This window comes from Oryctolagus cuniculus, chromosome 7, assembly GCF_051225735.1.
Source record: "Oryctolagus cuniculus isolate XC-2025 breed Fujian yellow rabbit chromosome 7, ASM5122573v1, whole genome shotgun sequence".
In the NCBI taxonomy this organism is placed as follows: domain Eukaryota; kingdom Metazoa; phylum Chordata; class Mammalia; order Lagomorpha; family Leporidae; genus Oryctolagus; species Oryctolagus cuniculus.
In genome coordinates this window covers 54,089,368-54,109,782 of record NC_142873.1, presented here as the reverse complement: position 1 = coordinate 54,109,782, position 20,415 = coordinate 54,089,368, and the positions used below count along the sequence as shown (strand labels likewise).

At 53.4% G+C, this 20,415-nt stretch overlaps 1 protein-coding gene and 1 non-coding gene across 2 annotated transcripts in view; one reads left to right on the top strand and one right to left on the bottom strand.

Annotated features, from left to right (window-relative positions):
* Nucleotides 1-296: 296 nt before the first annotated feature.
* LOC138850566 (uncharacterized) lies at nt 297-1,426 on the bottom strand. The gene is made up of 2 exons (XR_016237101.1): nt 1,268-1,426; nt 297-712 (listed from the first exon to the last, which is right to left on the bottom strand). It is a non-coding gene; the product is annotated as an uncharacterized LOC138850566 (transcript).
* Nucleotides 1,364-20,415, top strand: part of PTGFRN (prostaglandin F2 receptor inhibitor) — a 79,286-nt gene continuing 60,234 nt past the window's right edge. The window contains exon 1 of the mRNA XM_008264605.5: nt 1,364-1,703. Within this exon, the coding sequence (XP_008262827.4) occupies nt 1,655-1,703 (49 nt within the window). The 5' untranslated portion in view covers nt 1,364-1,654. The remainder of the gene's footprint in view (nt 1,704-20,415) is intronic.

Genomic DNA, 20,415 nt, shown 5'->3' with positions numbered 1-20,415 from the left:
GTGGGATGAGAGCAGCATTTGAGCCATGCTAAACTGAACGTGATCAAGTGCGCAAATGTGCAGCCCAGACGTGAAGCACTCCGGGTGGTTAAGAAAGAGAAAGATGGACGAGCCGAAATCTGAGCTTCCACAGGGCCAGGCCTTAAGCTTCTCTGTAGCTCCAGCACCCTGCAAGGCCTAACATACGGCTTGCATTCGAGGATGATGGAATGAAATAATAAAAACTGCCCTGTGAAATTCTAGGAGAGAATTAGGATGGGAAGGGAAAAGGAATTACAGCCTGGGTGAACAGTCTTAGGAAAGTCTTGTTTTACTGTGGCAAAACATGCACAACGTCAACATTTACCATTTTAACCCTTTTAAAGTGTGCCATTCAGTGGCATTAGGTACATTAACACTGTGGCACCACCGGAAATGAAGTTGTGCGAGTCTCTCTCCGAAGGGTTCACACCCAGCTAATCACGCACTTGTTGGTTCAGATAAGGCTTGTTGGTGGGAAAAGGATGCCTCAGAGTGAAAGCCGTGTTCCCAGCCAGTTGGGGCGGAGGGCATCTGTGACTTGTTTCCCCTCACATTAATAAAAGCTGTGATGACTCCAACCGTGGGCACCAGTGCTGCTCCTTGTCCTGCTGAATCAGCCTTGTGAAGTTTTGAACTTGGAACCTCAATACCGCGGGGTCTTTTGTATTCAAACCAGAAGCACAGAACTCCACTGTGGGTAAGAAAGAGACTTCTGGCAAGTGGTTGTGTCCACTTAACACACACGAAGTCTTCGAAGCTCGCTCCACACGCAGCCCGGGCGGACACGCGGGCTCCGTGGGAGCGCTCATCTGTGGGAAGCTGGTCCAAGGAGCGCCACGGGGTCGGGGCCCAGGCACGGAGAGCGCTTTCCGACTTCGCCCCTGCCCCTTCGAAGCCAGTCCCTGGGCACCGCCCTGTGGGACACAGAGGTTGCACCCGTGGCCCTGCCCTCGAGGCCTTCCCGCCCTCTCAGTCCTGGCTTAGGAATTTTTTTTTTTTTTAAGCAGCCGGCTCGGGGCGGGAGCTGGGGGGCTCATGGCGACACGCGTGGGTGACCTCAGAGGGGGTACGCAGGGCGTCTGGGGGTTGGGGCCGGGGCAGTGGGATTTCCAGACGACGCTGCCCAGACCAACTTTTAAAGGTCGGAGGAAAGTTTCTCGTGGGGGCGGGGGCCCGAGGGGAGGGCTGGGTGGGCTGCGACGCCTCCTCCCCTTTAAGCGGGTGGCCCCGGCGCCTCCTCCGTTACCTGGAGCGGGGAGGGGCTTGGGAAAGTTTGTGTTTGTTGCTGGCAGAGAGCCGGATGGGAGGCGCGGGCGGGCGGGCGCTGCGGCTCTTCCCTTTTGCTTTCGCGGAGCGGTCGGGGCTGCACACTGGGATCGGCGGGCCGGCTCCCGGGCCCGGCCGGCTGCAGGAGGGAGGGCCGGCGGGCGTGTGAGAGGCGGGAGGGCGCGAGCGGAGCCCCGGGCGCACGTACGCCCCGGCGCCGGGATTGATCGGCTCGCGAGGAGAGCGGAGCAGGCGCGCGGCCCAGGCGGAGGAGCGCCGACTCTGGAGCAGCCGGAGCTGGAGGAGGAGGAGGAGGAGAGGCGGCGGGGAAGAAGGAGGAGGGGGCGAGCAGCTCCGCCGCGCGAGCATGGGGCGCCTGGCGCCGAGGCCGCTGCTGCTGGCGCTCCTGTGGCTGGGTGAGTGCGCGCGGGCTCGGCGGGCGCGGGGCACCGGGGCTGGCGGGGCGCGGCTGCGGCGCGCGGCCTGGGGCGCCCAGGGTGCCCGGGCGGCTCCCGGGAGACCCGGCCGGGCGGGGAGTGGCCGACGTCGCTGGGCCGGGCCGGGCCGGACCGGGCTGAGCCGAGCCTCCCCACACCTCACCGCGGGGAGCGGCGCGTGGCCGGCGGCCCTCACTCTGCCCGCCCTACCTGTTGGCCGCCGGGAGCCCGGCTCACCTTGAACTCGTGGCCCGGAAGGTGCCCGCGGTCCCAGCGCGCGTCCCCGGCACGGGGGGGCGGGAATCGGAGCCCTTGGTGTGCCCGCCATGGGCGCGCCGGGCGCAGCACCCCGGACGCTCTCGGACCCTCGCCGAGGGGCGGGCTCCGGGCGAGCCGGAGAGTCCCCAACTTGCTCTGCGAAGGTCGCGGCGGCCGGAGCGTGCGGGGACGGTGGCTGTGCCAGCCCTGCCGTCATTCCAGGCGCGCCTCGATCTTCTGCCTCAGCCTTGCCTTTGAGCGTTTCTTGGAGCTGCCTCGCTGCGTGTTTGTACACAAAGACCCAAGGAGAGCCCGGCCTCTCCAACTTTTTCTACCTGTTACTTTTCCTCCCTGACTGTCCCTTGCCTTCCCACCCCGCTCCGGAAGCCCCTGGTGCCTCTGGACGCCTCGGCCCGGCGCCCTCCCCCCACCCAAGGAATCTTTCGTGGGCTTTTCCCCTCTCCATTTTCCATTCCCTCTCTGCACAGACACCATCTTCACGTGGATAGCGTGGGTTTCGGTCCCAGCCACAGAAATCGCCTAGGACGTGCCTACCTGAGCTGTGGCTGACCCTGCCATTTCTGTGACATCCTTGAATCCCTGTGGTCAGTGGCAACCAGGGCGAGGTAGATCCTGTGACCTGGTCGGTGGGTGTCTTCCAAGCCCCCAGAGAGGGCAGGTCTGAGTCTGTGACAGACTGCATGGCGGGTGGTGTCTTCCCAGCTGAGCACATGCTAAATGGCTTAGGGTCCCAGGGGCCCAGTGGAGAGCTTTCACAGCCCCTCCCCTCCTGCTGGCACCAGGACCCACCCTGCCCCAACCCCGGGCTGTGCCTCCTGCTGCCTGCCACCAGCCTGTCTGGCTGCTGCTGTGTGTTCTTCCTTTGCCTCTGAGCCGTTTTCTGGAACTCACTCCCTAAGAGAATTCATCCAGCAACCTGTGTGCAGAAAACTTTGAGATCTCTCGTTGGTTTCATAGCACCTTGTCTGTGGTCTCTGATTCTAGAGCTTTTAATCTTTCTCCTTCATGTCGGGAAGCTTCTAAGTTCTGCGTTTGTTGCATGTTGCTGGTGATAGTTTGTACCCATTAATCAGCTTTTGTGTCTGCAACCCATGGTTGCACAGGTTGTATACTGTGCAACTCTAGGAGTTTATAGCCTGGGTGAATGAGTCCCCCTAGGGTGGTGAAGTTCCCAGCCTGCACACCAGTTAAGGGATGTGATAGGGGCTGGGTGTTGTGGCACAGTGGGTTAAGCTACCCGCTGGGGCAGCTGCATCCTATATCAGAGTGCCAGTTCCAGTCCTGGCTGCTGCGCTTCCAATCCAGCTCCCTGCTAATGCACTCTGAGAGGCAGCAGAAGATGGCTCAAGTGCTTGTGTTCCTGGCGCACATGTGGAAGTTCCAGATGTAGGTTCGGGCTCCTGGCTTTGGCCTGGCCCAGCCCTGTCTATTGTGGGCATTTGGGGAGTGAACCAGTGGATGCAAGATCTCACCTTTCAGGTAGCTGCAAATCAACATGAAAGAAGGCAGGTGGGCTAAGGTGGGAGTTGGAGAAGAATGGGTAATTGAGGTATGGGAGTGGGGCAATGAGAGGCTGGTGAAGCCAGCAGAAGTGGAGAAATCTGCCTTGTACAGCAGTGCTTCTGGCTGGCTGGACGTCTCCTATTGGCTGCGCAGGGGCTGTCTGGTGTCACCAGCCAGAGCCTTCTCACCGGCGGGCTCTCTGACCTGTTGGTGTCTCTCAGTCTCACTTGCCCTGGCTTCAGCCTGACCCCTGGGACGGCTCCCTGCTGTGTACCGCCTTGGCACTGTACTGATTCCTGCAACTTAAAATGTTGATAAGCCAGATCATCTTTCCTCCTGTGGTGCGACCTGGGTGTGCGCCCAGTATCACTGCTCTCCTGCACCTGTGAGTTCACCCTGTCTCTCCGTTCTGTGGCTGCTCCCATCCTTTCTGCTTCTCTCGCGGGCTCTCTCAGCCCAGGTCCTGGTGGGGACCCACTCACTCGCACAGGGTCTGACGTCTTCCTGGTGGATGTCTCCCTCCAGTCTCCCCTCTAAGGTTGTTGCTTTCCCTCTAGAGGGTCGTGTTGGGGCTCCCACCTTTGCCCACAGGTTTCTTAAGCTTTTGCTCCAAGGAGATGCTGCCCCTATGTCCTCTCTGGCTCAGACAGGTGATTCTGAGTGACCTGTCTACTCTCTCTTTGCCTGTGCCGTCCGTGCATTCAGTATGGCATTTGAATGACCGTCCGCCACAATGTGATCAATCCTGGGCGTCCCAGCCACATGCAGGGCACACACAGTGTCTCACTGAGTGGTGGGTGGGGACGAATGGACAGGTAATAAAACCACTGACTCTAAGACGGAATGAAACACCTGCCGTAGAAACCAGGTGTGGGGAGGAGGCAAGGAAGAGGATGATTCATTGTGACTGGGAGGTTGGGGTTGCTTATGCTGGAGTGGGTGACATTTGAGCTGAGCCTTGGGGATAATTAGAATTCTGAAAGAACGGATAGAAGAGCATTCTGGTCCCTAGGGAGAAGCATGGAGTGTGGATGAGGGAAAGAGCTGGGCTCATTCAGAAATGGCAAGTGAGTTTCTTGCAACTGGAGGTAGGTGGTGGGGGCGGGTGGAACAATGGGGGAGCAAACTGAAAGGTGGGTTTGGTGTGGGGGGCGTCTTGCAGGCTTTGCAGGCTGAGCTGAGAAGGCTGGACCGCGGGCTAGATTTGTTGGCCCGCTGGGTGCTGTCGGGCAGCCTGTGCTTCTCTCAGCATAGCATTTATTTATTTCACTGTATACTTTCTTGGTCTCAGTCCCTCCCCTGGGGACAGGAACCTTGTTGGGCTCATGGACTCACTGTTACTAATAGAATGTGTAACACATAGTGGGTGCTTGATAGCTATCGGCTGATTGAATCCATTTAAAGGTGTCCTTTTGTCCGTGGGAAATGGGTAGCCACTAAAAGTTTGCAGGGGGATGAGATTAACACACCAGGGTGATGTATCTGAAGAGGATTAAGTCCCCAACTGGGGTGCAGCCTGAACTGGAGAGAAGAAGAGGAATTGTGGAGTGGGATTAGCATATTCTCTTCATGTCTTTCTATTCTGTTCTGCAAATCTATTAAAATATTCATTAATGACAAAAGCATTACATTTATATTTTTAACATTCAAATGCTGTAGAAGGGTATCTTATTGCTTAGGGAGGTTAGAGTGGCCTAACATTGAGCCTCAAAGCAGAGCGGTGCAGATGATAGAAGTGTCTTTTACAACATGGCCACCTGGATGCTTCAGAAGGAGAGCTGGGTGGGGCCCCTGCCACACGTGGCTGGGCTGGCTCCCAGGCTGCCAGCAGTGGTGCTGTCTCGGGCCGTGCTCTCTAAGATCTCTTTGGGGATTGACCTCACCATGAAGAAGGAAGGGGGGAAGTGTGGAGGAAACTGGATGGTGGCTCGTGACCCACGCTTGGCAGTGGCGCACATCCATTCTGCACCTGCTCCATTGTCCCATGCCACAGTAGCTGCAAGGGAAGCTGGGAGGTGCAGAGAAGCCTGGCAGCCATGTGCCAGCTGCCATGGAAGAAGGGACTTAGGGGGCCGGCTGGCAGTCTGCGTGTGAGTGATGAAGGATGGAGGGTGATGTGCCTGCCCTCCTGCCCAGGTGTGACCGCCTCCTAGGTACCACGCGTGTCTGCCTGGGTTCTGACTCTTTGTTCTTTTCTCATAGCTTCTGTAGGGGCTCCGCACCTAACAGGCCCAGAGTAGCAGTCGCTGCTATTTATAGTGTGAATGGCAAGCATCAGGCTCTTCCTCATACTCTGCTATTTCTTCCACACAGCAACACTTTGAGAAAGGCACCGTTATCTCCTCGTTACAGACTGGGAAGCTGATGCCCAGAAAAGTCACCTAACAGACCCTACCGATGCCCCCGGCAGAAAAGTCACCTAACAGACCTTACCGATCCCCCCAGCAGAGCCAGGGTTTGATCGCCACTGCATTCTGTCTCTGCTAAGGAGAATGGACCGATGGGCCCCGCCACCTGGGGCCGTGTGTTGCTGGAGATTAGTTCAGGTGAACAAGCCTGATAGTGTTAGGAAGGGGAAGATGTGGGGTGAGCAGAGTGCAGGCAGGGGCTGTGCCAGCATGCACCTCGCAGCCGCCTTGCGCCCCCGGCAGGTCACCGTGCCTGCTCGGAGGACAGGGGCCACAAAGCAGCCTCCTCCAGGAAACACTGGAGGGGGACACAGCAGCAGGAATCCTAGTGAACGCATCCAGCTTTAACGGTCTTTGAAGTGCTGTGGCCTTCAGAGATTCCCTGGCACTCATTTCAGCCTTGTTAACAGAATTCCTGTATCTGCCAAGCTGATTAATGCCTGCCCTGGCTATAATTATTCTTATTAGCCTGCTGAATAGGAACTCTAGTTGTCAGTGATCATTCCTTACAAGGCAGTGGGGCTGGTCGGCATTTATAGGCTATTTTGTTTTAGGGATGAGCGGTGGAGCTGATTTCTCCCCCCGTAGATTGAAAGTACATTTTCATAAGGGCGCTGTGTTTGGCAGTGGAATAAGGTGCGGGCTTGTCTGTCGGTGTGTGTCTGTGTCTCACTTCATCAAGTGAAGCTGGGGGAAGCTGTCAGGGCAGTCCATAGCCATTCGGTTTAATTGCATTGGTATCTTAAAGGCGAGGTTGCAAGGCCATTTGACTCTGCTTTGGGAAAATAACTTGAACTGGCAAAAATTCTTCATAATTCATCTTCTGGAAAAGGCAAAGTGCTGCGGTTGGCACAGTCAGTGGTTTCTTGGACGCTGGAGTATTTCTCTCCACACCAACTGTAGTCTTTGGAAAGCAGGAGCATAGACTGTGTGGTTAAGGCTGTCGCGTACCAGCAATGTGATTCCCAGTAGACAGAGATAATGGCCCTGTGCATGTGTGTGTGTGCCTCAAATCCAATTTCCCCTCAGTACTCCCTAAGTGTTTGTGCTAGATTATGGAGTCACTAAGCAGCATGATTCGAGTTTAAGGATGACGTCCGGGGCCTTTGCTGCATCCTGTTTCACACCTTGATAAGCAGCTGGAACGAGAAAGCCTTTACATCACTCGGGATATTTCAGAAGAGCAGGAAGTACCTGTGGCTAGTCTTGCTCTGTCTCAGATCAGATGACGCTGGCCTAGAACGGCGCAAAGCAGAATTGTGTCTCAGGATTCAGGATGGATGCTACCTGGAATTCTAAAGAATTAGAGACGGTGTGCAGACAGATGGGTCATTTCTCTAGGCTTAAAAGTGAGACTGAGCCAAGACTGTCTTGATAATGGATTCCCCGTGTCCTTATTTAGAGCTGAACCAAGCCAGAACGTCCTAGCATATGGGCCAGGGCAAGGATCCCACATGGGTTCCCACTGGGCTGGAGATGTGTCATGATATTGATGCCTTGGCTCCCTAGGGTTCCCAGGTCAGAGGCCACCCTAGGGCCTGTTTACCCAGAGAGCTGTACAGAGATTCTCACTTGCTGTGTGTGCTGTGACCTGACAAAGGTTAGCCTGCCTTTCACTTGATGAACCATAGCCTTTGAACCTGCGAAGAGCTGTCGGAAGACAGAAGTTAAGAAGCCCAGTGGTCAGGTGAGCAGCTCCTGTATCCATTCAGCAAACACTGAGCCCGCCAGGTACCGGTCTGAGCCCTGGTGGGTCAGCCTCAGGTCTGTTCTCAGGGAGTGACAGCACACACCGGACCTGCGCTTGGTGCCATCAGCAGAAAGTGGACAGGTTCTTGGAATGCCTGCCTGCAGTTAGGGGGCAGCAAACAGGAGGGAGAGTTTCTAGAAGGGTGGGAGAAAAGCCGAGAGCACACCCTGTCGGAGGCCAGGCAGAGATGGGTGTGAGTGGACTTGTTGGAGAGCGTTGGTCGCATGCTGCTGCCACACCAAAAAAAGCTGGCAAAGAGCGGCCTTGGGGTTTGGAAGCTGTGGCGTGTGACCGGTAGCCAGGGAAGAAGTGGAACCATGAGCAGGAGGAGTGGGTGAGGTGGGGCAGGGACTCGGAGTCGGGGACTAGCGCCAACCTTTTCCGGTGGTGCTGAGTGCAGGGCCACTGTGAAGGCGGCAGTTTGGGGCCCAGCAGAGAGGCCTCCGGGAGACTCTGACCTCCAGCAGGCCAGCTGGGAGGCGCTGGCCGGGTGGGGCGGGGTGGCGTGAGCCAGCGTGACTGCAGGGCCTGGGTCAAGCAGACAGTGGGGTTGGCCTCAGAGTCAGGAGGGAAGAGAGAGATGGAGGGGCCGTGGCAGGAACGGGGTGGTGCAGAGTGTGGTCTCTGCTGTGTGCGCTGCCCTTGCAGCCCTAATGCTGGGCCCAGAGGCCCGGACATGCCAGCTCAAGTTACCTGCAGTCTCCCGTCCTTCTCTGCACACATTTAAACTTTCCCCCGTGTCTCCCGGGGTGACTTCTCCGTGTTGATCTGTGAAGCTGCCTTACTCTCTGCTCTCCGACAGCTGCTTCTGAGACAGGCTCTTGGAAGTAGAGGTATGAGCGGTGATAGCTGGGTGGCCAGTAGTCATACACGCAGGTGGTCAGAGTTTTTGCCTCTTGCACTGTTTTGGCCAATTTTACTCGAATTTCTTAATGGGATTGGGGCTGATCGGATCAGCAGGCAGCAGGGTGTGACATGTGAGGGACATCGGTGCCAGGTGTTGTAGGAAACAGAGACAAATCGGAGGTGAGGGGGCAGGTATGCTGGGGAGGAACCAATGCAAGAGTTCCCTGCTTCCTAATGAACGCCTCCCTGTCTTCTCTGTGGTGTGTATGTAGCATGCTGCCAGGCACCGTGCTCTCCGCGTAGTATAAGTCCCTGTGGTAGGCTTTGTGACCTCCTGCGCTGGGTGCTGTGATGTGCTGCCTCTGGATGGCTGAGGACACTGAGAGAGATTTAAGTAACTCCACTTGCTCGAGATCACATCGCATCACAGGTGGTAGAGCTGCTAGCGTTCAACCCCAGACTGTCTGGGCTCAGCACCACAGTCCACGGCTCCCTCTTTCTGTGGTCCAGATCGTTCAGAGTCAAATGTGTCTTTGAAAACACAGAAAGAAATTGATTCGGTTAGCTGAAAAGTGATGTTTGTTTCCATGTCTTTTAAGATTCTGGCCCCATGCTTCCTTGCACTCGCGTTTTGTGACCTTGAACTAGCTTCTGAAGAGCTTTTAGCTCCTGTAAATTAAGGATTGGGATAGCTGATCCCAGAGGTCTCCCACTCTGTCTTCAGAAATCTTTGAGTTCATGCTGACCCCTGCTGTTGCCATATGGGCCTCTTGGTTGGGCCTGGCTGCCCTGGCTCTGTGCCCGTCTTCTGAGCACTGCTTGGGGCTGCAGCCAGTGGCTGTTGTCTCTCACCTGCCTGGCCCGGCCTCCAGGGCTCTAGGAATTGTTTGTTGTTCTGTGCTTGTGTCAGCAGCGGCTTCCTCATTCTAGCTCATTTCCTGTGCTGTGAAACTAGAGATCTTTGGCTGGGGCTCCCTGAGGTAGGGAGATGCCCTCACCGCTTGGCTAACTGGACTTTCACATAGACTTCCAGGGAAGGTCACAGAACCAGCAAAACCAAAGCAGCATTTGCAGATCACAGACTGCTGCTTCTTTTGATTTTTTTTTTCTTAAGAGAGAAAGGGAGAGGCAGAGAGAGGCGTCTTCCATCTGCTGATTCACTCCCTTGATGCTTACAACTTCTGGGGTTGGGCCAGGTTGAAGCCAGGAGCCCAGAACTTCAGCTGGGTCTGCTGCAGGGGTGGTAGAGACCCGAGTACTTGGGCCGTCCTCTGCTGCTTTCCCAGGCACGTTAGCAAGGAGCTGGATCTGAAGAGGAGTAACTGGGACTCCAACATGGGATGCAGGCGTAACATACTGTGCTACTATGCTTACCCCTCTCTTTTTGCACGTTTTGATTGAGAATCTCAGCCCTGAATAAGTGGGGTTGAATAATCAAGTCTCAGCCTTCGGAAACATGACTTGTGTTTTCTTCCACGTTTAGCCTGCAAGGCTGGGGAGGAGCCTTGGAGACAGTTATGCCTCCCAGGCTCCCCCCCCCACCCCACCCCCGGCCCCCATACATCCCAGACCGCAGAGAACTGAACAGATGCAGGCGTCTTCAGATGGGTCCAAATGTTGACAGTGCTGTGGGTTTTATAGCCTTTCTGAAAGACAGGAGAGCTTTAATTGTCTCCAATCAATAGACTTAACTGGCTGAGGGGTGCGGTCCTGGTGTTTAGGGACTTCTTCCTTATCTTTCTCTGGATGGGAAAGGGATGGGTTCACAGTGATGCTGCCCATCACTGACCCAAAGGGTCCCTCCTAGAAGACGTACACATTGCCGGTGGGAGCCCGTGTTGGGGACCTCCGTGCTCACTGTGTCTTGGCTGCTGCCCAGCCCTCCCTGGCTCCTCTGCGGTGCTGCACACCACGCTGTTGCTAAACCCAGTGATGTTATCTCACTTGGCTTTGATGCACGTATTTTTGAGGCTTACCAAGAATCCTCCAGGAGTGTATTCTGGGCCGTGTTGGAAGCAGCTTGGTGTCTTGTGCTCCTCCAGAGGTGAAAGGGCAGAGTGCTTTATAAATGCGTCGGCCCTCCCCAGTGAACAGAAAGTGGAGGATCAGCTGATTTGGCATCTGTCCAGCGCACTGCCACTTTGCTTATGTTGCAGAGAGGAGTTAAAAAAAAAAAAAAAGGCACCACCTTTGGCACAGCTATTCATTTCTCCATTTTCTGAAAGCTGGCACTTCCGAATGTTTTCTTATCTATTAGAAGATGTTATAGTCCATCATTTTGGTTGAGAAAATCCATACAGTAAGTGCTGAGTTAAGACCCTGCTGCCTATGCCAGCGTCTGGCCCACGGAGGGCTCTTGGTTGTCTGAGTCGAAGGCAACACGGCTGTGACCCTGAAGGCATCATTTGCGCTCAGTTACTATTCTCTGCTGCGATGCACGACATTGCTGCTTTCCCTTGTAGTCTTGTGTTTTAGTACTTGAGCAGCATTTAGGGAATATTTACTGTGTTTCTGACACTGTGGGAGATTACAAAAGAATTAGGAAATGAAGCCCACAATAGCAATGGAACCGGTTATAACTGAACAGCTGAATGGATCAGAGGTGCTTGTGAAGGGGCTGAGTGAATGAGCTCTTAGGATGCTGTGCGTGCATGTGGGGCTGGGAGAATAACAGGGATGAAGCTGAGGGCTGTGACTGTCATTATGGAGAAGCTCTGTGGAGCAAGTGGGGCTGGGAAGTGGGGAGCCCGGAGTGGGGGGCGTGTTCCTCCCAGGTGGGAGTAGCTGAATATATGCGTGGTTGTCCCATCTGTGGGTTAGCCGACTTGAGCTGGGGAAGTCAGAGAGACCTCAGGGCACGTGGATATTGAACTTGGGGGAGAGAAAGTATATGAGCCAAACCACCCCAAGGAGCGTTGGCCGCGCCATCAGCGCCCCTGGAGCAGCTGGGAGCCGGCGTGCACAGGGCTGGCAAGGGGCTCAGAGGAAGCTTGCCTGCTAAATGAAGGTGATCAGTCAGGCTGTAATCCTGTTTTCTGCTTGCTTCTTACAAGGAAAACGGCTCACAGAACAGTTACTGATGTTCCCCTTAGGTAGTTCTGTGGAGCATTTCTTCAACACCTGATAGCAAACCCAGGCCGGTTTTCAAAGAGGGCTGGGGGACTTTAGTTGGTTTTGTACGGAAACAAGGTTTATACAATCGTGTGTTGTAGTCACCGGGGTCTCACTTTAATAACGATGCAGCCCGCAGACACATTTCAACCCGAAACCTTCAGTGTGAGTCCCAGGAAGCTTAGTGTCATACTCGGCTCATGAGGAACTGGGGGAGGCGCCTCGGCTGCCAGCACATCTCTGGGTTGTTGGGGAGGCCCCGTGCACCCTTGGGGATCCCCGTGCCAAGCTCGCTCATACCACCTGCCAGCACACAGCAGGATGGGTGAGGGCCTCGGAGGCAAGGAGGAGGCGCGCTCTGCATTCATGCCGTGCGATCCATTGAGGCGTGGGGGCCTCGCCACAAACACCAGAGACCTGAGCACTGAGTTTTGGTGACTTTCGTGCAGTTTTCCCAGGCATCTCTCGCTCCGGGCCCTTAGAAATGACTGTAAAATATGTGCCCGCCTTGCCTTTCTTTGCCTTAGAATAATTTTCAGTTGCTAGACTCTGTGGACTGCAAGTGAAGCCTGCATTTCCCAGGGAGATGAGAACGTATTTGGATGCAGCAGTGTCACTGCTCTCCACGGCATGGCCCGTGTCCACCTTGGCCGTGGGCTCTCATGGCGCCACATTCCTCCAGGTCATGGCCATCGGATCATGATGATTCATTTACTGTGGTGAGTGTCGTCTGTCACACTCTGGACCATCAGCGCCATGAAAGCAGGGCCTTGACTTTGCTTGCCTTAGTGTGTGGGAACTTGAGACTTTGAACAATCGAATTAATTTATGGACCTAGGAAACACTCACTATCCATTCAGAATTCATGAACGTTTTGAAGACCCCTCATATGTGGAGTCTGAAAGTTTTTTCAGCAAAAAAAATAAATAAATACACTTTAAAAAAACATTTAACTTGTTTCAAAGATGGAGAGACAGAAAGAATTCTTCCACCTATTGGATTACTCCCCAAGATGGCCATGATCATGGGGTCTGGGCCAGGCAGAAGCCAAGAGCCTGAAATTCCATCTGGATCTCTCACGTGGGTGTCAGGGACCCAAGCACTTGGACCATCTTCTTTGTCTTCCCAGCTGCATTAGCAGGGAGCTGGGTGGGAAGTGGAGCAACCAGGATCTGAACCAGAGTTCCCATAGAAGGTGCCGTTGTCATAGATGGCGGCTTAACCCACTGCACCACAATGCTGGCCCCTAGACTTAATCTTTTGAGTCAAATTTTCCATGACCTCTAGGGGGTGCTTTTGTATGTGTTAAAATACATGTATGCAGGGCGGCGCCACGGCTCAATAGGCTAATCCTCTGCCTGCGGCACCGGCACACTGGGTTCTAGTCTTGGTTGGGGCGCCGGATTCTGTCCCAGTTGCCCCTCTTCCTGTCCAGCTCTCTGCTGTAGCCCGGGAGTGCAGTAGAGGATGGCCCAAGTGCTTGGGCCCTGCACCCCATGGGAGACCAGGAGAAGCACCTGGCTCCTGCCTTCGGATCAGCGCGGTGCGCCGGCCGCAGTGACCATTGGAGGGTGAACCAACGGCAAAAGGAAGACCTTTCTCTCTGTCTCTCTCACTGTCCACTCTGCCTGTCAAAATAAATAATAAATAAAATACATGTATGCAGAGCATGTATACAGTTGTGGCCCTCCAGTCACAGAGGGGAGCAGGGGACTTACTGTTTTGTATGTGTGCTGACTGTCTGTTTTTGTTACTGCCATAGCATTTAGGAAAGAATTGCTTATGACTTCATTTCTGAGGGAGGTTTTTGCAGTAGAGTAGGGAAAATTTGGAGTCCACACATGAGAAAGAGGGATGAGAAGGGTCTCGCATGCTTCCTGCTGTGGGTTTGCTCAGATTTTCCCTTGGCAGTGCGTGTGGAAGGCCAATGGCTCTTGGGTTCACATTATTGTCTCCCCACTCCCTCCACCCCTTCCTGCCTTTGTTGGGTAGATACAGCCGCTCCCATCCCCGAAAGGCAACTATCTCTGCCTTCCGGGGCTTCACCCTGGTGTTCACAGTACAGAGATGTAGACTCCTTCAGGCCCAGTGCGTCCTGCCAGCACTGTGGCTGGGTGAGTCCAGGCCACAGACCATCCGCTTGTCATCACTGGTCTAGCGAGCAGCTGGCCAGGCAGCCAACTCGGAGCCCCGGCAGGGCAGTGGGGCTGCTGTGTGCAGCATGTGCCTCGGCTCACTCTCTGCCTGGTTCATGGCCACTGGTTGCTCTTTACCCCATGCCAGCCTGATTCTAGAGCTCAGGGCACACAAAGCATGGTTCCAGATGCAGAAGCATGGTACCTCTGGAGGAAGAGAGGTGGCACTGAAGAACTATCAAGGGTTGGTAGAGACAAAGGAAAAACGAAGCTGAAAGTTTAGAGAGAAGGAACAGCCTTTGCTTTCGGCAAAGAAAAGAGGAACATGATTGACAAGATCCCTTGTACTTGCACATATCACCACCTGTGTGTCCTCTCTACCTGGGCATGTGTTTTTAAAGGCCTTGGTGCCATGCCTGGATTGAGAACCTTTTGTAAGGATCCAGACAGCCTAGGTTTTTATTAGCTTTTATTAGCCCCGAGGAAGAGTGTTAATGAAACCAGTGTGGTGGAATTTGGCCTTTGTAATACTGGGATTGTGTTATTTTCTCCTGGGCCAAGAACCGGTCTCCTGAGCCAAGAACCGGTCTCCTGAGGGATGTGTGGCATTTGCTGTGATCAGACGAGCAGGCAGGCTCAGAGTGAGCATGGGGGTGTGTGGTACCTTCTGAACTGTACCTGCACTCAGGGCGGAGGCTGGAGAAGGATCTGGAATGGCTTCAGAAGGTAGACTCATTTGAGCTCATTAAATCTTGATCAGTAGGTGGTTTTTTTGTTGTTGTTGCTTTTTGTTTGTTTGTTTGTTTTTGGTCTGGTGGGGAATGGGTGGGTAATTTGTTGGGCTGAAGAAAGAGCATAGGGAAAGAAACACACCTATTTATGAGATGAGATCGGGCGTGTTCCGGGTGGTATGGCCGTGGATGGAAATACACCTGTTTACAAGAGCAGGTTGGTGCTTTCAAAAAATTTATTTATTTATTTGAGATAGGGTACTCCCATTCACTGGTTCACTCCCTGAATGCCCCAGATGGCAGGGGCTCGGCTGGTCTGAAGCTGGGAGCCAGGAGTGCAATGCACGTTACCCACATGGGTGGCGGGAACCCAGTTACTTGAGCCTTCGCTGCTGCTTCTTAGCAAGCACATTGACAAGAAGCTGGAGCAGGACTCAAACCAGGCATTTAACCACGAGGCTAAATGCCTGCACTCAGCAGATCAGTTTTAAATGAATGAGGACAACTTATTTAGTGGCCAGAGTGGAGGGTGAGGCTGTAGGGTCTTCAGTGGCAGAAGATTGTGATGGGAGATTGGGAAGAGCCTCGCGTGCCACCTGATGGGGTCTGAGCCTGACATCACAGGTGACTTTGTCTGCTTTCTGTCTGGTTCTTCCTCCCCCTCGATGCCCCAGGTCCCTCATTTCTTTTACTTACTTGATGTTTCAAAGGATTCTTGTCTTGTTGGAGGCTGGTCTCCTCCCAGCTTTTCTCTGAAGCTGCCATTGTTCTGTCCTCACTGATTCTGACACTTGGCTCGGTGCTGGCTCATCACGCTTACCTGATGATGTGGTTCACTCAGGGGGTGGGCAACAAAGGACCGCTGAATGCGGAATCAGATTGATGTAGTTATCCTTTGTTTAAAGAACACGGAAACCCAGAGTTCAATTCCTTGCAAGCCTACTGTCACACCCTGCTCCATACTGAGCCTCACTGGGGATGCTGGGCACGCCCCCCCCCCCACCTGTGGCATCAGTGATTGGCATAGCCAGGCTAAGGCACTGCTGGGGAGGAGGGATGGGTGAGACAAAGGAAGAGCTGCAAATGGGAATAGTGAGCAGGAGGATGGGGGAGGAAGGAGGAAGCTGTCCAAGGTGAGGAGCAGGAGAGAGTTCGTTACCAGTGGTCTTGGGTGCCTTGACTGCTCTTCTAAAGCCAGTGTGAATCCCCCGTTCTCTTTAAACCAGAGGCTTGGGGAGGACCAGGTGTTCACACAGCACTTGGCAGATGAGGTTGGCCAGTGTGTACATGGCTGGGTAGTGAGGAATGCTGGGCAGTGCTTGGTCCTCTAGCAGCTGTTAATTTGATAGATAGATAGTGCCTCAGCCTTTTTTGGTCTGCCCTTTAGACAGAGAATTGTGTAAATCATTTCATGCTTATTGAGTTATTTTGGTTACTCATCAGTATGGATTGCCTCAAAGTGTTTTTTTGCATCTTTTTTTATTATTATTGTTTGATCACATAACTTCTGGGAACCTCAGTTTCCTTATTTAATCCTCTCCAGGTTGAGTACTAAATCATGTGAGCAGGATTTGGAAACTGTAAAGCAATGCTATAAATGTAAGGTGGTTTGTGTCAATTACTGAGTCCTTAAGGGCAAAGCTGTCTGCTCAGTACTTGGTTTACTGTATTAGTTAGGCTCCATCAAGGAAGCAGAGGTATATAAATATTGTGGAATAAGGCATTTATTAGAGGAATTAGACCTTCCACAACTATGGGAGGAGCTGGGGGAGTGAAGGCCCGAAAGGGCAGAGTCACCAGCCAGCCCTCCTGAAGTGGGTGGACAAACTGAAACCTGCAGAGGCAGCCGGAAGCCAGGCAGAGAGAGGATTGCCCCTTCGCTCCCTCTGAGTTTGCAGCCGCACATCTGTTGGTCCTGGGGTCACTGGTCTGTAAGAGCACATCTGGGAGGAGACAGAAGTGTAACGGTCAAGGACGATCGACCGCCAGAGTCTGACGGCTGTGGCTTCACTTGTACGTCCCACATCCCACGTGAAGTTCTGTTTTGCCCCCCTCTAACCTGGAACTGCGTAATGAGAATCCTGGGACATGCAGTTCCAGCTTCGTGAAGCTGACACTGCACAAAGCCCCACTAGTTCATAATGAAGGATTCAAGGAAGCAATTTAGCTTGGTGGTTGAGATGTCCGTATCTCACACTCAGATGTCTGAGCTTGATTCCGGCTCTGGCTCTTCATTCCGGCTTCCTGCTCTTGCACATCCTGACAGACAGCAAGTGATGGCTCAAGCAGTCGGAGAGACTTGAGTTGAATCCCCATTTCCTGGCTTCAGCCCCAGCCCAGTGCCACCATTTTGTGGGAGATGAATCAGTGGATGCGAACTCTCTCTGTCTCTCTAATGAAAAAATAGTGGTAGTAAGAAAGAATTAAAGACTTGACCTGGCTCTGACCTCTTGGGATCTCCTGAAGTGATGTCATGGTTTTATGGCCTAGTGCTACGCTGCTAGGAAGAAGGAATTCAGTTGGTTAATGCCCAGTCTGATTCTTTGCTGTTTTGTTTTTAAATTATTTTTTATTTAGTTTCATTTTATTTGAAAGGCAGAGAGACAGAGACAGATGGAGAGAGACACAGAGATCTTCCATCATTGGCTCACTCCCCAAATGCCCAAAACAGCTAGGTCTGGGCCAGTGCTCAATTCAGGTCTCCCACGTGGATGGCAGCAGCCCATCTTGGGCCGTCAGCTGCTGCCTTTCAGGGTTGGATTAGCAGGAATTTGGATTAGGAGGGAAGTCCGGACTCAAACCCAGGAATGGGATGTGAGCATCCCATGCAATGTCATAACCAGTATGCCAAATGCCTCCCCCAGTGACTTGGTCTTTGATTTGAAATTTTTTTATTGGAAGTCAGAGAGAGGCAGACAGAGATCTCCCCTCCACTGATTCCCTCCTTAAATGCCCACAACAGTTGGGACCTACACCCAAGCCGGGAGCCAAGAACTCAGTCTGGGTCTCCCATGAAGGTGACAGAACCCAGGTGCTTGAGCCATCACCTGCTGCTTCTCAGGGTGCTTGCATGCAGGAAGCTGGCCTAGGAATTAGAGCTGGGACTCAGACTCGGGCATTTTGATGTGGGATGTGGGTGTCCCCAGCTGCATCTTTTTTTTTTTTTTTTTTTTTTTTTATTGAAAGAGTTAACATACAGGGCCGGCACTGTGGCTCACTAGGCTAATCCTCTGCCTTGTGGTGCTGGCACACTGGGTTCTAGTCCCGGTCGGGGCGCCGGATTCTCTCCCAGTTGCCCCTCTTCCAGGCTAGCTCTCTGCTGTGGCCTGGGAGTGCAGTGGAGGATGGCCCAAGTGCTTGGGCCCTGCACCCGCATGGGAGACCAGGAGAAGCACCTGGCTCCTGGCTTCGGATCAGCGCGGTGCGCTGGCTGCAGTGCGCCAGCCGCAGTGGCCATTGGAGGGTGAACCAACGGCAAAAGGAAGACCTTTTTCTCTGTCTCTCTCTTTCTTACTGTCCACTCTGCCTGTCAAAAAAAAAAAAAAAGTTATATACAGAGAGAAGGAGAGGCAGAGAGAGGTCTTCCATCTGCTGGTTCACTCCCCAGCTGGCCACAACAGCTGGAGCTATACCAGTCCAAAGCCAGGAGCTTCTTCTGGGTCTCCCATGTGGGTGCAGGGCCCAAGGACTTGGGCCATCCTCCACTGCCTTACCAGGCCATAAGCAGAGAACTGGATTGGAAGTGGAGCTGCCGGGACTCGAACCGGTGCCCATATTGGATGCCGACACTGCAGGCGGCAGCTTCACCCATTATACCACAGCACTGTCCCCAAGCTACATTTTTTTTTTTTTTATTTGACAGGTAGACAGAGAGAGACTGAGAGGACAGAGAGAAAGGTCTTCCTTCTGTGGATCACTCCCCAAATGGCCGCTACGGCCGGTGCTGCGCTGATCAGAAGCCAGGAGCCAGGTGCTTCTTCCTGGTCTCCCATGCGGGTGCAGGCGCCCAAGCACTTGGGCCATCCTCCACTGCCTTCCCGGGCCACAGCAGAGAGCTGGACTGGAAGAAGAACAATTGGGACTAGAACCCAGTGCCCATATGGGATGCCGGTGCCGCAGGCAGAGGATTAACCAAGTGAGCCATGCCGCCGACCCCCTCAAGCTACATCTTAACAGCTGTGCCACACACCTCCCCTGACCTAGTGTTTAAGAAGCAACTTAGGATTTTGCTCCTCAGTTGCCAGTGCCACTGCATCTCTGTCTGTCTTCCTGGCCATTCTTGTCCGTAATTCAGGAGAAGATGATGATCTGGCAGCAGCAGCAGAGTGAAGCTGCATTGATTGTGAAGAGCCCATCAGTTCCGATGGAGCGCGGAGTCTGCTTCCTGTCACCTCCTTGCTGTCGTGTTTTCCCCAGGGGGCGTTACGAAGGCTGAGAAGGTTTCTGCCTAGCAATGGCTATAGATAGGGCAGTGGAGCCAGACACTGTCAGGTGCATGCTAAGCGAGAACAAGGCGTACCTCTGGGCCACCTTCACCTTTCCATCCTGTTATGCTGCTTCTCCCTTGTGTTTCTGTAGCCAGGCACAGGCTAGCAAGGACTCAGGGAGCGTCTTTGATGGTAATCTGAGCCTCTGGGAAAAATAAAAGACTTTGTGAGATCTAATGGCCACACCTGGACTTTATCATCACTCAGAGTCCTTTCACCTTTTTGATTGTCAACTCTGATATTTCCGTCTGTGGCTGCAAACTCTTGCCTTTATACCTTTCATATTCCCTCTGTCTTTTGAACCTACTCTTCATCCTCTGACTTTCTGCATTCCTCTTTTACTGGGCCATTCTCACTCGAGTTGACTCCTCATCCTGGGGGGTCTCTGGTCGTCAGCCGTGAACTGTGAACCTTCTAGGGCTCTCGGCCATATTTCTTTGCCAGTGCTCATATTGTGTTTGAGTGACACACCAGTCTTCGTGGGTACGCCTGAGCTTCATCGTCTTGCTGAGGAGTCTCAAAGCCTACCCCGCTGAGTTTCTAACAAAGTACGACATCTTATTCTGTTGCCTCTGATGCTTTATCTAAACCTTTCTTGTGATCTTCAGCATCGGACCCCTTTCCACTACTCTCCTGAGCCAGCAGAGATCAACCAAGAGTTCTTCAAGCTTTTTACTGCAAAACTTCTCTGTTCTTACTCATTCTTTCCTCCTTTTTTTAAAAAAAAAAAAAAAAAACCTATTTATTTGAAAAGCAGAGTGAGAGAAAGAGAGTGAGTGAGCTTCCATCTGCTGGTTCATTCCCCAAATGCCCACAGAAGCCAGAGCTGGGCTAGGCTGAAGCCAGAAGCTTGGAATTCCATCTGTGTCTCCCCCATGGGTGGCAGAGGCCTAAACACTTGGGCCATCATCCTGGGCCTCCCAGGATGTATTTATTAGCAGGAAGCTGGATCAGAAGTGCAGGTGCCAGGACCCAACTGGCACTTCCATATGGGATGCGGGTTTCCCAGGAGAAGCTTAACCTGCTGAGCAGTGACACCTGCTGCCTTTTCTCCTTCCAACCTGGAAAAAGTACAGGCTCTGTCTTTGACACGCTTCTCTCTCCCTATATGACCCATGACTTTAAATACTACCTGTCTGCTGATGACTCTTCAATGAGTAACTCTTGCTTGGACCTCCCCTGAGCTCCAACTTAACTATGCAATTGCCTGTTCCACTGCACCTCCCTGTGGAGTCTAACAGAGACATTAGGTATAAAATGACCAGAAGAGGGCTGAGTGTGTGGCACGGAGGTTAAGATGCCACTTGGGATGCCTGCGTCCTGTGGAAGATGCACACTGAGTTCTGGGCTTCCAGGTTTAACCTAGATCAGCCCTGGCTGTTGTAGGTATTTGTGGAGTGAACTGGCTGATGGAAGATCGATCTCTCTCTCTCCCTCTCAA